The sequence below is a fragment of the Mesoplodon mirus genome, assembly GCF_964341445.2.
Source record: "Mesoplodon mirus genome assembly, chromosome: 7".
Taxonomy (NCBI): Eukaryota; Metazoa; Chordata; class Mammalia; order Artiodactyla; family Ziphiidae; genus Mesoplodon; species Mesoplodon mirus.
In genome coordinates, this window is record NC_138983.1 from 61,710,585 (window position 1) to 61,727,951 (window position 17,367).

The 17,367-nt window shown below is 44.5% G+C and overlaps 1 protein-coding gene across 5 annotated transcripts in view; it reads left to right on the forward strand.

The window, feature by feature from the left end:
- Positions 1-3,370: 3,370 nt before the first annotated feature.
- The window catches only part of LOC309807768 (pyruvate dehydrogenase E1 component subunit alpha, somatic form, mitochondrial), a 34,135-nt gene continuing 20,138 nt past the window's right edge, over positions 3,371-17,367 (forward strand). For 4 of the 5 annotated variants that reach the window (XM_082627685.1, XM_082627686.1, XM_082627687.1 and 1 more), the window contains exon 1: positions 3,371-3,552. In XM_082627685.1, coding sequence (XP_082483811.1) covers positions 3,496-3,552 — 57 coding nt within the window. In that variant the 5' untranslated portion in view covers positions 3,371-3,495. Of the gene's footprint in view, positions 3,553-3,681; positions 3,991-17,367 lie in introns of those variants that run through there. The other variant, XM_082627688.1, reaches the window with a different exon arrangement.

Sequence of the window (17,367 nt, forward strand, 5' to 3'; positions counted from 1 at the left end):
CTATCAGCTATTGGTTTACCTTGAAATTCAGTCTGTATAGGAGAGGGAGGATAAATCCTCAATTCTTTCCCTTTACCAGTTTTCAGAGTAATTACTATTGGGTGGCTCTTTGCTTCTAGGTCTTTCCAGTGGAGAGAGTTAAGATGTATATTTTTCAAGGGGAAAATAGTCATGAGTTTATACTGTTATTTCCAATTCAAAATCAGTACCACTAAGCTTCTTTTACTTTCATTTTATATTTGTGTCTCTTTTGTTTTACGTTGAAAATCTTGGTTCCTAATGACATCAACATAATTATATATTCATTTTATCGGGGCGGGTGTGTGTGTGTGGTCTCCAATAACAATGACACTGATAACTGAAAACAATTTAAGCCTTTTTTGAGCAGTTCTTTTTTTCTGGCTTTATTACTGTGTTGTTCAGGTCATTCCCTGTGGGGTTAGGTCAACAACTTCATATATGGTTAAATTCATTTGTTGCATTTTGTCTCCATTTGTATTCCATTTTGTGTTATGGTTATGGAAAACATTTCTGTGGCTCTGAAGTCAGAAGAGCCCCTAGCCATAATCCTTCCAACCAGGGAATTCCCTGGTGGTCCAGTGGTTAGGACTCTGAACTTTCCTTGCTGAGGGCCTGGGTTCGATCCCTGTTCAGGGAACTAAGATTCCACAAGCCACGCAGCATGGCCCCCAAAAAAAAAAAAAAAAAAATCCTTCCCACAGCATGGAGCCTAGCACATCAAAAACACTCAAATATTCATTGACTTTTATGACCTATATATATGATTTTTCTAAGTCATCCACTGGGGGGATGGCTCCCACCAAGAAAGCCCAAGGCATGGTAAGGACCATGGTTTGCTCTAAAGTTCAGCTTGATTGAGAATTTTTAGGGTGCTTTGTAAAGGAAAGGTCAAAAGGCATATTTCAAGATCCCTAATCTAAATCCTCCGGCTTCACCCAGAGAAGCTGGTCATAAACTGGCCAGGCCGGAGTGCTGGAGAGAGAAGAGTCCCTCATCTCCAGTTCTACCCAAGCTCTGAAACCCTCCTCTCTTCTTTTCTTTCTTTCTTTTTTTTTTACATTATTATAGACACTGTCAAAGTTTATTTTCCTTTAAGAAATGAAATGGATCTTTTTTTATTGAGGTATAATTGACATACTATATTAGTTTCAGGTGTACAACATAATGATTCAATATTTGTAGATATTGTGAAATTATCACAATAAGTCTAGTTAACATCCATGACTATACATAATTACACATTTTTTCTCGTGATAACAACTTTTTAAGAGATCTATTCTCTTAGCAACTTTCAAATATGCTGTATATTACATCCCCATGACATTTATTTTATAATGAGGAAAAAATTAATAGTCAACCTAAGAAAGAAATGGAAAATTTCATTTGAGCCAACCTGAGGATTATAACCTGGGAGACAGCCTCTCAGAGATCTCAGAACTGTTCTGAAGAGGTAAGGGGGCAGGGAGGCCAGTGTGTCTGTGATTTTAGAGAAGGGGCACGTGCAATCAAACACACATCTTGGTAGAAGGTTACTGCTGTTCATGAGGGAAGAGATATCTTAGTTAATGGTTTTAGTGCTTTTCCAAGTATGGGAAGATGCAAGAAACTGGGTTCATAAAATTTTCTCCTGAAAATATCTAACTACCTGAGGGCCAGTTCTGCCAGTTTTCCCAGAGCACAAAATGCCTCACCCTGTTCTTCACCCTGAATTCCTTTTAGGGTATATTTTAGGTCGGTGACTGCAGCGGCTCACAGCTTGATTCTTGTAGAACTGGATGGTGGGCAATATTCTTTATTTTACAAACCCTTCCCTTTCGGTCTTAATTTAGACCAACGTTTGGGAGGCATTTCATGACCAATTTGGCCCACAACACTAGGAATGCTCATTCCCAGGTAAGGCCAGGATTTCATTGATAGGAGTCTCCATGTGCTATTAGTGGATTAGGCCCTGTTGACAGTAGCCCAAAGCCTCTGGACCGCCTGTCTTACTGGTCTGTTATGGTCCTGGAAATGGTTCCCTCTTGTTGCTTCTTTCCATAGCTAGAGTTACACTATTACCATCATTGATCTTAAGAGAACTATATATCAGTATTTGGTGAATCATTTCAAGTCACGTAGTCATTGTTATTTTTATCACAGGCTCAGTCACACATCTGGTAATGCAAGAAACAATCATTTTGTAAAATAGGCAGGATATAAACAATATAGCTAGTGACATTAATAAGGTCATATGAAAGTGTTTAAGCTAAGAACTTCCATTAGGTGTGGCCCCGTATCTCCCCAGGTCATGTGACCTGGTCTGTTCTGTACCCGTCGCTATCTTTCTTTTTTTTTTTTTCTTTTTTTTTTTTTTTGTGGTATGCGGGCCTCTCACTGCTGTGGCCTCTCCCGTTGCGGAGCACAGGCTCCGGACGCGCAGGCTCAGCGGCCATGGCTCACGGGCCCAGCCGCTCCGCGGCATGTGGGATCTTCCCAGACCGGGGCGCGAACCCACGTCCCCTGCATCGGCAGGCGGATTCTCAACCACTGCGCCACCAGGGAAGCCCCGTCGCTATCTTTAAGGGAAATGATATATTGGCATTGTACATAAAATTCACCAAAGATGTATGCACATCCAAGGTGAGTGGTGGGTCATCGTGATACCTTACAGGATTGAGAAAGGAATGTTATCTTCAAAGGGGTTACATGGTTGGCGCTAGAAAAAGAAAAATTGATGTTTATGGTTGAGCAGGTATTTCTGCCATTAGGGAGTTCAGGTTAATGCATAAATGCAGGTGCACAATGCACACGAGAGGGGAGGCAGGAGGCCCAAACGGGCAGAGAAGAAACAATTTGTTTAAATTTTTCTTGTCTTGCCTTAAAATATGAATTTTATTTCATCAAATCCTAGCTCACAGTAGATAGGGAAGACTTACAACTGTCACATGATCTCTAAAAGACAAGTTAGCAGCAGAACCATTTATAGAAACCAGGTGTTCTGTCTTTTGGCCTCCACCAGGCATATTAATCTTCACCATCTTGTGTATTGAGCAAAGGCTGCAAAGTTGCAGCACCGGCAGGGCTGGACGCTCAATAGGATTGGCCTTGCACGATCGTGCGTGGCTCAGCTGGGGTGCAAAATCCAAGAAGGTCTTTTTCCCGCGGGGCCTAGAGGTGTGGCCTCACTTTCCCACGCAGGCGCCCTCAGGTCTCCGGCGCCTCACCTGCCGGTTGCTTGGTGACAGAAGGATTCCCTCAGCCTCGCCCTCTGGCTCTGACACACAATGGGCGGCCGCGGGCCTCTCAGGTAGGCGGGGCACGCCCTGGGAGCCGTTCTGGTTGGCCCGCAGTCCGGCGAGGCGCATGACGTCTCCGTCGCGTAGTGCTGGCGTGAGTGGTAGCGTTCGCTCCGGGATCCTGAAGGAGACTTGGAGGCACCTGGGCCGCGCTGCTTGGGTCGTAGGGAGCTGCCGCTGCCGCCACAGCCCGCACTCCATGAGGAAGATGCTCGCCGCCGTCTCCCGCGTGTTGTCGGGCGTCTCCCAGAAGCCGGTGAGGTGGCGTGAGCGAGCCGGGGTGGGGCGCGAGTGGGCCCGAGGCCGGAGGACGCCAGAGGGCAGGACGAGCGGGCTGAGTGGGCCGGGCCTCGTGGAGCCGCGGGCCTTTGTCCTGCCTCCACGTCGTGCGCTCCGCTCCTGGCCGCGAGGGGAGCGGTGGCTCGGCCCTCGGGCGCCGACTGAGGGAGGGGGAGCTTTATAAGGTCCGCGTGAAGGTCAGGCGCGGCTCCCGGTGCCGGCCTGGTTGGTGCGCTCTGGAAGGGCCCGTTCGTTTACCTCAGACAGAAAAGGGGGCCTTGGGCTTCCTCGAGTCTCCAGTTGACCGCCTCTTCCCAGCCCACTCATTTTAAATCTTCCTCTTGACCGGGAATCCGGAGACAGAATGGCTCCATTCACACTTCAGTTTCACCAGTTACTAGCCCTGTGACCTTGAGTAAGAGGTTTTTGTTTTTTCTTAAAGATCCCCGTGCTCAGTTTCCTCATCTCTAAAATGGAGATGAGAGTACTTACCCCGTGGGGTTGTGTTTTTTTTTTTTTTTTTTTTTTTTTAATGAGGATGAGAGACGGTGAGGCTTAAACGAGTGACAAATATGTAAACTTTTCCCGGTAGCGCCTGGTACATAGTGGGTGCTACCTGTGTTAAGCATTGTTATTATCATTTAGGATCTCTGTTGCCTTATTGATTCTCTATATGGAAGATCTGTCCATTGATGTGAGTGGGGTGTTAAAGTCTCCTACTTGTACTGTATTCCAGTAAATTTCTCCCTTTATGTCTGTTAGTATTTGTTTTATGTATTTGGGTGCTCCTATATTAGGTTCATATATGTTGACGGGTGTAAAATCCTCTTCTTGTGTTGATCCTTTTATCATTATATAGTGTTCTTTATCTTTCTTTATGCTATTTGTTTTAAAGTCTATTTTGTCTGATATAAGTATTGCAACCCCCGCTTTCTTGTCATTTTCCGTTTGCATTCCCTCACTTTCAATCTTTGTGTGTCCTTTGCCCTGAAGTGGGTCTCTTGTAGGCAGCATATTTTAGGCTCTTGGTTGTTTTTTTTTTTTTTTTTTTTCGGTACGCGGGCCTCTCACTGTTGTGGCCTCTCCCGTTGCGGAGCACAGGCTCCGGATGCACAGGCTCAGCGGCCATGGCTCACGGGCCCAGCCGCTCCGCGGCATGTGGGATTTTCCCGGACCGGGGCACGAACCCGTGTCCCCTGCATCGGCAGGCGGACTCTCAACCACTGCGCCATCAGGGAAGCCCGCTCTTGGTTTTTTTTTAATCCAGTCTGCCACTCTGTTTCTTTTGATTGGAGCATTACTGACATTTAAGGTAATTATTGATACGTATGTATTTATTGCCATTTTAAACCTTGTTTTCCAGTTTATTCTGTGTTTCTTCTTTGTTCCTTTTTATGGTTTGGGGATTTCCTTTTATTTTATGCCTGTGTTTTCTTTCTGGTTTTTGTGAATCTCTTGTATGTTTTTGACTTGCAGTTGCCCTGTTTTTCAAGTATGTGAACCCCTTCTTGTATCTGTTTGCTTTAGACTGGTAGTCATATAGGCTCAAATGCATTCTAAAAAAACGAATCTACATGTTGTCACTCTCCTTCCCCACATCTTATGATTTTGATGTCCTTTTTTTTTTTTTTTTTTTTTTTGAAGCTGTTGGGGGTAGGAGTTTATTAATTTAATTTATTTATTTTTGCTGTGTTGCATCTTCGTTTCTGTGCGAGGGCTTTCTCTAGTTGTGGCAAGCGGGGGCCACTCTTCATCGCGGTGCGCAGGCCTCTCACTATGGCGGCCTCTTGTTGCAGAGCACAGGCTCCAGACGCGCAGGCTCAGTAGTTGTGGCTCACGGGCCCAGCTGCTCCGTGGCATGTGGGATCTTCCCAGACCAAGGCTCGAACCCGTGTCCCCTGCATTAGCAGGCAGATTCTCAACCACTGCGCCACCAGGGAAGCCCTTGATGTCCTTTTGATTACATCTTCATGTTTATCCTTTTGCTGTTCCTTGTGTTTATCATCACTTTCACAAATAGGTTTTTTTTGTTTTTGTTTTGATCTGTATAGTGGCTAATTTAAGTGATTTACTTTCCAATTGTGATTTCCTCCTTCCTATATCTTCTTTTCTATATAGAGAAGAATGTTGAGTGTTTCTTTTAGGGTAGGTTTAGTATTGCTTAATTCTTTTAGTTTTTGTGTGTCTGAGAAATTCTTTATTTCTTCTCTTATTCTAAATGATCATCTTGCTGGGTAGCGTATTCTAGGTTGCAGATTTTTCCCTTTCAAGACTTGAATATATTTTGCCACTCCCTTCTGGCCTGCAGCATTTCTGTAGAGAAATCAGCCGATAGCCTTATGGGGATTCCCTTGTAACTAACCCTTTGTTTTTCACTTGCTGCCTTTAAAATCCTCTCTTCAACTTTTGCCATTTTATTATAACATGTCTTGGTGTAGGTCTGTTTGGTTCATCTTGTTGGGACCCTCTGTGCTTCCTGTTTCTGGATATCTGCTTCCTTCTCTAGGCTTGGGAAGTTTTCAGTCATAATTTCTTCAAGTACATTTTCAGTCTCCTTTTCTCTTTCTTCTCCTTTTGGAATCCCTATTATGCGTAGATTGGCACACTTTATATTATCCCATAGGTCTCTTATATTGCTTTCATTTTTTTTCATTAGCCTTTCTGTCTGCTGTTTTGATTGGGTAATTTCCACTATTCTACTTTCGAGGTCACTTATTCTTTCTTCTGCATTATTCATTCTGCTATTCATTGCCTTTAGCTCAGCTTTCGTCTCAGCAAATGAAGTTTCTAATTTTTCTTGGCTCCTCTTTCTAGTTTCTAGTTTCTTTTTACAGTACTCTGCATTTCTGTCGATAGCCTTTCTTAAGTATTTCAGTATTTTCATTATCTCCTTTTTGAACTTGGTCTCTACTAGACTGAAAAGGCCTGTTTCATTGTTTGTTCCTTCAGGGGAATTTTCTTGGTCTTTTAACTGAGAGTGGTTCCTCTGCTTCTTCATTTTGCTTATATTTTTCTGACTCTCTGAATTTAGGAGAAACAGTTATCTACTGTAGTCTTGGAGGGCTACTTATATGCAGGTGCCTCCCTGCGTAGTTTGTGTGGGTTTAATATTTTTTTGGCATGAGGGCTGTTTTTGGTTTGGATTCTTGCCGTCTCTTTCCTCTGCGTGTGCTGGTCGTTATCCCCTTGATAGGGAATGTGCAGGTGCGTGGCCCGCGCGTGCTCCTGGGGAGGGTGGGGGCAGTGGTTGGTGCCCAGTCACGGGACCCTTGGCAGCTGCAGTGGTCTGCATCCGCCTCTGGAGTCCGAGATGGCAGTGGCGGCTCTAGTCCGCTCCCCGGAGCTCGTGTAGGTGGTGCCCTGCTGCCTGAGAGTGCACGGAGAAAGAAGCTCCTATGGCGGTCCCACCTCTCTCTTCATGCATCCCCCAACAATGGCCCCTTGCCTTTCTGGCGGGCCCGAGCTTCTTCCGGTATTCCCACAGTTATGGTGCACCACACTCCAGCCCCCTCAGGCTGTCTGCACGTAGCCAACTCCAGTCCTCTCCCTGGGTCTGACCTCCGAAGCCCAAACCTCAGCACCCAGACCTTGCCCAGCGCAGTGGAGGAGCGTCTCAAGCTGGGGAGTGCAAGGTCGTGGTACCAACCGTCTGTGTAGGTCTCTCTCCGCTTTGCTTTCCGCAAACCAGTTGCTGCACTCAACTCCAATGTTCCAAAGCTCCACCTCTGTCCTGGGTGATATCTCCACCAGTGAGGGGACTTCTCAGGGTGTGGAAACCTTTTCTTTTTCACAGCTCCCTCCCAGGGGCGCAGGTCCCGTCCTGATTGCCTTCTCTCTTTTTTTTTCTTTTTTCTTTTGTCCTACCCAGTTATGTGGAGATTTTCTTGCCCTCTTGGGTGTCTGAGGTCTTCTGCCAGAGCTCAGTAGTTATTCTGTGAGAACCGTTCCACACGTAGATGTATTTTTGGTATATTGATATTTGTGGGAGAAGGTGAGCTCCACGTCCTAATCCTCCACCATCTTGATCTGAATCTCCCTCACATTTCTGTTTTGTTTTGTTTTGTTTTATTTTTATTTATTTATTTTATTTGTTTATTATTTTTGGCTGCGTTGGGTCTTCGTTGCTGCACGTGGGCTTTCTCCAGTTGCAGCGAGCGGGGGCTACTCTTCGTTGTGGTGCACGGGCTTCTCACTGCGGTGGCTTCTCTGGTTGCGGAGCACAGGCTCTAGGTGCGTGGGCTTCAGTAGCTGGGGCACACGGGCTCAGTAGTTGTGGCTCGTGGTCTCTAGAGCACAGGCTCAGTAGTTGTGGTGCATGGGCTTAGTTTCTCGCGGCATGTGGGATCTTCCCGGACCAGGCTCGAACCCGTGTCCCCTGAACTGGCAGGCAAATTCCTAACCACTGCGCCACCAGGGAAGCCCCGAAGCTCAGGTTCTTGATGTCTCATCGCAGAAAGAATTCAGTGAGAGACAAAGTGATAGGCAAGAAGTGGATTTATTTAGAGAGAAACACACTCCACAGAGTGTGGGCCATCTCAGAAGGTGAGAAAGGCCCCCCCTCACACTTCTGATATGACTTTTAGCTTAACTTTCGCTTAATGTGGCTCCTTTCACCCATTATATCAGTGAATCTTACTGTTTTTGAGATTCACAGTAATGAAATGGGAGAAAGTATCTAAGTAGCTTTCTGACAGTCAAAATCCTTTTTTTTTTATTAGTTTCTGCTTTATAACAAAGTGAATCAGTCATACATATACATCTGTTCCCACATCCCTTCCCTCATGCATCTCCCTCCCTCCCACCCTCCCCATCCCACCCCTCCAGGCGGTCACAAAGCACCGAGCTGATATCCCTGTGCTATGCTGATCTCCCTGTGCTATGCGGCTGCTTCCCACTAGCTATCTACCTTACGTTTGGTAGTGTATATATGTCCATGCCTCTCTTTCGCTTTGTCACAGCTTACCCTTCCCCCTCCCCATATCCTCAAGTCCATTCTCAAGTAGGTCTGTGTCTTTATTCCCGTTTTACCCCTAGGTTCTTCATGACATTTTTTTTTAAATTCCATATATATGTGTTAGCATACAGTATTTGTCTTTCTCTTTCTGACTTACTTCACTCTGTATGACAGACTCTAGGTCTATCCACCTCATTACAAATAGCTCAGTTTCGTTTCTTTTTATGGCTGAGTAATATTCCATTGTATATATGTGCCACATCTTCTTTATCCATTCATCTGATGATGGACACTTAGGTTGTTTCCAGCTCCGGGCTATTGTGAATAGAGCTGCAATGAACATTTTGGTACATGTCTCTTTTTGAATTATGGTTTTCTCAGGGTATATGCCTAGTAGTGGGATTGCTGGGTCATATGGTAGTTCTATTTTTAGTTTTTTAAGGAACCTCCATACTGTTCTCCATAGTGGCTGTACCAATTCACATTCCCACCAGCAGTGCAAGAGTGTTCCCTTTTCTCCACACCCTCTCCAGCATTTATTGTTTCTAGATTTCTTGATGATGGCCATTCTGACTGGTGTGAGATGATATCTCATTGTAGTTTTGATTTGCATTTCTCTAATGATTAATGATGTTGAGCATCCTTTCATGTGTTTGTTGGCAGTCTGTATATCTTCTGTGGAGAAATGTCTATTTAGGTCTTCTGCCCATTTTTGGATTGGGTTGTTTGTTTTTTTGCTATTGAGCTGCATGAGCTGTTTATAAATTTTGGAGATTAATCCTTTGTCAGTTGCTTCATTTGCAAATATTTTCTCCCATTCTGAGGGTTGTCTTTTGGTCTTGTTTATGGTTTCCTTTGCTGTGCAAAAGCTTTGAAGTTTCATTAGGTCCCATTTGTTTATCTTTGTTTTTATTTCCATTTCTCTAGGAGGTGGGTCCAAAAGGATCTTGCTGTGATTTATGTCATAGAGTGTTCTGCCTATGTTTTCCTCTAAGAGTTTGATAGTTTCTGGCCTTACATTTAGGTCTTTAATCCATTTTGAGCTTATTTTTGTGTATGGTGTTAGGGAATGATCTAATCTCAAACTTTTACATGTCCCTGTCCAGTTTTCCCAGCACCACTTATTGAAGAGGCTGTCCTTTCTCCACTGTACATTCCTGCCTCCTTTATCAAAGATAAGGTGACCATATTTGCGTGGGTTTATCTCTGGGCTTTCTATCCTGTTCCATTGATCTATCTTTCTGTTTTTATGCCAGTACCACACTGTCTTGATTACTGTAGCTTTGTAGTATAGTCTGAAGTCAGGGAGCCTGATTCCTCCAGCTCCATTTTTCGTTCTCAAGATTGCTTTGGCTATTCGGGGTCTTTTGTTTTTCCAAACAAATTTTGAAATTTTTTGTTCTAGTTCTGTGAAAAATGCCAGTGGTAGTTTGATAGGGATTGCATTGAATCTGTAGATGGCTTTGGGTAGTAGAGTCATTTTCACAATATTGATTCTTCCAATCCAGGAGCATGGTATGTCTCTCCATCTATTTGTATCACCTTTAATTTCTTTCATCAGTGTCTTCTAATTTTCTGCATACAGGTCTTTTGTCTCCTTAGGTAGGTTTATTCCTAGATATTTTATTCTTTTTGTTGCAATGGTAAATGGGAGTGTTTTCTTGATTTCATTTTCAGATTTTTCATCATTAGTGCACAGGAATGCCAGAGATTTCTGTGCATTAATTTTGTACCCTGCTACTTTACCAAATTCATTGATTAGCTCTAGTAGTTTTCTGGTAGCATCTTTAGGATTCTCTATGTATAGTATCATGTCATCTGCAAACAGTGACAGCTTTACTTCTTCTTTTCCGATTTGGATTCCTTTTATTTCCTTTTCTTCTCTGATTGCTGTGGCTAAAACTTCCAAAACTAGGTTGAATAAGAGTGGTGAGAGTGGGCAGCCTTGTCTTGTTCCTGATCTTAGTGGAAATGGTTTCAGTTTTTCACCATTGAGGACAATGTTGGCTGTGGGTTTGTCATATATGGCCTTTATTATGTTGAGGAAAGTTCCGTCTATGCCTACTTTCTGCAGGGTTTTTATCATAAATGGGTGTTGAATTTTGTCGAAAGCTTTCTCTGCATCTATTGAGATGATCATATGGTTTTTCTCCTTCAACTTGTTAATATGGTGTATCACGTTGATTGATTTGCATATATTGAAGAATCCTTGCATTCCTGGAATAAACCCCACTTGATCATGGTGTATGATCCTTTTAATGTGCTGTTGGATTCTGTTTGCTAGTATTTTGTTGAGGATTTTTGCATCTATGTTCATCAGTGATATTGGCCTGTAGTTTTCTTTCTTTGTGACGTCCTTGCCTGGTTTTGGTATCAAGTTGATGGTGGCCTCGTAGAATGAGTTTGGGAGTGCTCCTTCCTCTGATATTGTTTGGAAGAGTTTGAGAAGGATGGGTGTTAGCTCTTCTCTAAATGTTTGATAGAATTCGCCTGTGAAGCCACCTGGTCCTGGGCTTTTGTTTGTTGGAAGATTTTTAATCACAGTTTCAATTTCAGTGCTTGTGATTGGTCTATTCATATTTTCTATTTCTTCCTGATTCAGTCTTGGCAGGTTGTGCATTTCTGAGAATTTGTCCATTTCTTCCAGGTTGTCCATTTTATTGGCATAGAGTTGCTTGTAGTAATCTCTCATGATCTTTTGTATTTCTGCAGTGTCAGTTGTTACTTCTCCTTTTTCATTTCTAATTCTATTGATTTGAGTCTTCTCCCTTCTTTTCTTGATGAGTCTGGCTAATGGTTTGTCAATTTTGTTTATCTTCTCAAAGAACCAGCTTTTAGTTTGGTTGATCTTTGCTATCGTTTCCTTCATTTCTTTTTCATTTATTTCTGATCTGATCTTTATGATTTCTTTCCTTCTGCTAACTTTGGGGGTCTTTTGTTCTTCTTTCTCTAATTCCTTTAGGTGCAGGGTCAGGTTGTTTACTCGAGATGTTTCCTGTTTCTTAAGGTGGGATTGTATTGCTATAAACTTCCCCCTTAGAACTGCTTTTGCTGCGTCCCATAGGTTTTGGGTCGTCGTGTCTCCATTGTCATTTGTTTCTAGGTATTTTTTAATTTCCTCTTTGATTTCTTCAGTGATCACTTCGTTATTGAGTAGTGTATTGTTTAGCCTCTATGTGTTTGTATTTTTTACAGATCTTTTCCTGTAATTGATGTCTAGTCTCATAGCATTGTGGTCGGAAAAGATACTTGATACAATTTCAATTTTCTTAAATTTACCAAGGCTTGATTTGTGACCCAAGATATGATCTATCCTGGAGAATGTTCCATGAGCACTTGAGAAAAATGTGTATTCTGTTGTTTTTGGATGGAATGTCCTATAAATATCAGTTAAGTCCATCTTGTTTAATGTATCATTTAAAGCTTGTGTTTCCTTATTTATTTTCATTTTGGATGATCTGTCCATTGGTGAAAGTGGGGTGTTAAAGTCCCCTACTATGATTGTGTTACTGTCGATTTCCCCTTTTATGGCTGTTAGTATTTGCCTTATGTATTGAGGTGCTCCTATGTTGGGTGCATAAATGTTTACAATTGTTATATCTTCTTCTTGGATTGATCCCTTGATCATTATGTAGTGTCCTTCTTTGTCTCTTCTAGTAGTCTTTATTTTAAAGTCTATTTTGTCTGATATAAGAATTGCTACTCCAGCTTTCTTTTGATTTCCATTTTCATGGAATATCTTTTTCCATCCCCTTACTTTCAATCTGTATGTGTCTCTAGGTCTGAAGTGGGTCTCTTGTAGACAGCATATATATGGGTCTTGTTTTTGTATCCATTCAGCCACTCTGTGTCTTTTGGTGGGAGCATTTAGTCCATTTACATTTAAGGTAATTATTGATATGTATGTTCCTATTCCCATTTCCTTAATTGCTTTGGGTTCATTATTGTAGGTATATTCCTTCTGTTGTGTTTCTTGCCTAGAGAAGTTCCTTTAGCATTTGTTGTAAAGCTGGTTTGGTGGTGCTGAACTCTCTCAGCTTTTGCTTGTCTGTAAAGGTTTTAATTTCTCCATCAAATCTGAATGAGATCCTTGCTGGGTAGAGTAATCTTGGTTGCAGGTTTTTCTCCTTCATCACTTTAAATATGTCCTGCCAGTTCCTTCTGGCTTGCAGAGTTTCTGCTGAAAGATCAGCTGTTAACCTTATGGGGATTCCCTTGTGTGTTATTTGTTGTTTTTCCCTTGCTGCTTTTAATATGATTTCTTTGTGTTTAATTTTTGACAGTTTGATTAATATGTGTCTTGGCGTATTTCTTGAATTTATTCTGTATGGGACTCTCTGTGCCTCCTGGACTTGATTAACTATTTCCTTTCCCATATTAGGGAAGTTTTCAACTATAATCTCTTCAAATATTTTCTCAGTCCCTTTCTTTTTCTCTTCTTCTTCTGGAACCCCTATAATTCGAATGTTGGTGCGTTTAATATTGTCCCAGAGGTCTCTGAGACTGTCCTCTGTTCTTTTCATTCTTTTTTCTTTATTTTGCTCTGCATCAGTTATTTCCACTATTTTATCTTCCACCTCACTTATCCGTTCTTCTGCCTCAGTTATTCTGCTATTGATCCCATCTAGAGTATTTTTCATTTCATTTATTGTGTTTTTAATCGATGCTTGATTCATCTTTAGTTCTTCTAGGTCCTTGTTAACTGTTTCTTGCATTTTGTCTATTCTATTTCCAAGATTTTGGATCTTGGAAATAGAATCTTGGATCAGCTTTACTATCATTATTCTGAATTCTTTTTCAGGTAGACTGCCTATTACCTCTTCATTTGTTAGGTCTGGTAGGTTTTTATCTTGCTCCTTCACCTGCTGTGTGTTTTTCTGTCTTCTCATTTTGCTTATGTTACTGTGTTTGGGGTCTCCTTTTTGCGGGCTGCAGATTCGTAGTTCCCGTTGTTTTTGGTGTCTGTCCCCAGTGGCTAAGGTTGTTTCAGTAGGTTGTGTAGGCTTCCTGGTGGGGGGGACTAATGCCTGCGTTCTGGTGGTTGAGGCTCGATCTTGTCTTTCTGGTGGACAGGTCCACTTCTGTTGGTGTGTTTTGGGGTGCCTGTGGCCTTATTATGATTTTAGGTAGCCTCTTTGCTAATGGGTGGGGTTGTGTTCCTGCCTTGCTAGTTGCTTGGCATAGGGTGACCAGCACTGTAGCTTGCTGGTCATTGACTGAAGCTGGGTGCTGGTGTTGAGATGGAGATCTCTGGGAGATTTTCGCTGCTTGATATTATGTGGAGCTGGGAGGTCTCTTGTGGACCCGTGTCCTGAAGTTGGCTCTCCCACTTCAGAGGCACAGCACTGACTCCTGGCTGCAGCACCAAGAGCCTTTCATCCACCCGGCTCAGAATAACAGGGAGAAAAAGTAGAAAGAAAGAATTAGTAGAAGAAAGAAAGAGAGAGGGAAAGAAAGGAAGAAAGGAAGGAAGGAAGAAAGAAAGAAAGGAGGGAGGGAGGGAGGAAGGATGGAAAGAAAGAAAGGAGGGAGGGAGGGAGGGAGGAATGAAAGCAAAGGGAAGAGTGAATGGAAGAAGGGAGGGAGGGAGGAAGGAACGAAAGAAAAAAAGACCGGAGGGAGGGAGGGAGGAAGGAAAGAAAAAGAAAGTTGGAAGAAGAAGGGTGGGAGGGAGGGAGGGAGGAAAGAAAAAGAAAGAAGGAAAGGAGGAGTGGAGGGAGGGAGGGAGGAAGGGAAGGTAGGAAAAAAAGAAAGCAGGTAAAATAGAATAAAGTATGAAATATAGTAGCGTTATTAAAATTAAAAAGTAATTATTGAAAAAAAAATGGACAGATAGAACCCTGGGACATATGGTGGAAGCAAAGCTATTCAGAGAGAATCTTACACAGAAGATTACACATACACATTCACTAAAAGAGAGCAGGGGGAAAAATCAAAAATCTTGCTCTCCAAGTCCACCTCCTCAATTTGGGATAAATCGTTGTAAAAAGAGGAAAAGGGGGGAAAGTCTTAAATGTTGTCCTCAAAGTCCACTTCCTCAATTTGGGATGATTCGCTGTCCATTTATGCACTCCACAGACGCAGGGCACATCAAATCGACCGTGGAGCTTTAATCCGCTGCCTCCGAGGCTGCACAGAGAGATTTCCCTGTCTCTGCTCTCATAGCTCCCGGGTCTCAACCTGGCCCCGCCTCTGCGCGTAGGTCGCCGGAGGGCGTCCGTTCTTCGCTCAGACAGGACGGGTTTAAAGGAGCCGCTGATTCGGGGGCTCTGGCTCACTCAGGCAGAGGGGAGGGAGGGGCGCGCAGTGTGGGGCGGGCCTGCGGCGGCAGAGGCCGGCGTGACGTTGCAGCAGCCCGAGGCGCTCCGTGCGCTTTCCCGGGGAAAGCCGTCCCCGGGTCCCGGGACCCCGGCAGTGGCGGGGTGCACAGGCCCCCCCGGAAGGCGGAGCGGACAGTGACCCGCGCTCGCACACAGGCCCCGTGGCGGCGGCGCCAGCAGCAGCCCCAGCGTCCCACGCCCGTCTCCGAGGTCCGCGCCTTTAGCCGCGGCTCGCGCCTGTCTCCGGCGCTTCCCCAAGCAGCCCTCTTAATGCCCTCTTCTCGCGCACCAGGAAACAAAAGGGAAAAAAGTCTCTTGCCTCTTCGGCAGCTCCAGACCCTTTCCCCGGACTCCCTCCGGGCTAGCCGTGGTGCACTAACCCCTTCAGGCTCTCTTCCTGCCGCCAGCCCCAGTCCTCTCCCTGCGCTCCGACTGAAAGCCGATACCCGAGCCTCAGCTCCCAGCCCCGCCCGCCCCAGCGGCCAAGCAGACAAGCCTCTCGGGCTGGTGTGTGCCTGAGGGCACCGATCCTCTGTGCCGGAATCTCTCCACTTTGCCCTCCGCACCCCTGTTGCTGTGCTCTCCTCCGCTGCTCCGAAGCTTTCCCCCTCCGCCACCCGCAGTCTCCGCCCTTGAAGGGGCTTGTAGTGTGTGGAAACCTTTCCTCCTTCACGGCTCCCTCCCACTGGTGCAGGTCCCGTCCCTATCCTATTGTCTCTGTTTATTCTTTTTTTCTTTTGCCCTACCCAGGTATGTGGGGAGTTTCTTGCCTTTTGGGGGGTCTGAGGTCTTCTGTCAGCGTTCAGTAGGTGTTCTGTAGGAGTTGTTCCACGTGTAGTTGAATTTCTGATGTATCTGTGGGGAGGAAGGTGATCTCCGCGTCTTACTCTTCCGCCATCTTCCCAAGCTCCTCCCAGTCAAAATCTTTGACCTTACCTTCTTGCTCTTTATTATGTAGAACTGTCATTCTTTCTTGCTGGGAATTTAGGATGGAGAAAGAGAATTTTTCCTTTTCTCGGTTACTGTTGCTTGACTGGTTTGGTCGTTAGTTTTCAGTCTCCAAGATGCACTTTCTGTAGTTGTATCTGGAAATTTATTTTGCAAGACAAGATATATATTTCTAGCCCCACAAAACAAAGTAACTGTCAAAAATAACATATCCGGGCTGCCCTGGTGGCACAGTGGTTGAGAGTCCGCCTGCCGATGCAGGGGACACGGGTTCGTGCCCCGGTCTGGTAAGATCCCACATGCCGCGGAGCGGCTGAGCCGTTGAGCCATGGCCGCTGAGCCTGCGCGTCCGGAGCCTGTGCTCCACAACGGGAGGGGCCACAACAGTGAGAGGCCCGTGTACCGCAAAAATAAATAAATAAATAAATAACATATCCATTTCATGATTGCCAAACATAACCTTTTGTTTGTCACCTCATACTTGTCAACTTCTTCCCAAATTTCTCAGTTTTCTTCACTTATTCTTAGATGTATTGGACTCTCTCAATCTTTAACTTAACTGAAGCATTTGTCTCTAGCATTTCAACTTTTTTTCTCCAGCAATGTCATGGTTTTTGTTGGCTTTATTGGATAATGGTATATTGATGGGTGAAGAGATCACTAGGTAACAGCTTTCTGCCTATTGGCTTGTACACTTAGCAGATCAACCTTACCCCTTCTCACCAAGATCAAGTCCATTGCTACAAGTTGGATGGTAAGGTAACACACTGTATGAACATATCAAAAGTACTTTTTGTGGGATCTGAAGAACGTTCTTCAAGTCTGCATGAGAAGAAGTCATATTGGTTTACATATGTGTGACGTGGCAGAATGTGGCTAAAGTAGTACAGTCCTCCTAACTGATTAAATGTTTGTGGTCTAACCTGGACCTTAGCCATCACACAGAGTACTGTTGCTGTGAGCAGAGTGAAAAGGAAACATTTCTGGCAGCTTTTTACCCACTTCCCCCCCACCAAGCAGTGACAGCCACCTGAACATCAACAAGGGAGCACTGGGGATTTCCCTGGCAGTTCAATGGTTAAGACTCTGCGCTTCCAATGCAGGGGGCGCAGGTTTGATCCCTGGTCGGGGAACTAAGATCCCACATGCTGTGCGGCGTGGCCAAAAAAAAAAGAAGGGAGCACTGGGACTCTTCGGCGGCCATGTGGGTTTCAGGAGGCAGCTCGTGGGGGTGAGGTGCTTAAGGTGAGGTGACACAGACCTTGGAGCCAGATTTGCTGGGTTTGTACCCCAGCCCCAACAGTTAAGTGCTCTATGGCTTTGGGCAACTCAGGTAGCATGAATCTCATCAGCACAGAGAGAAAGCTTCACTGAAAACTCATTGCAGGTCCCACCCCCTCAACTCAGATGGCAACAGTGCAGTCAGAGGCCTGCTCTTCTAAGCCTCAGAATAGGAATTCTGTAGCAATAGGAATTGAGGTTAAAACACAGATGCCACTAATCTGCACACCAAATGGCATGAGTCAATGACACCAGCTCCGAGATCTGTTTTGAGCCCAAGCAATGGTCC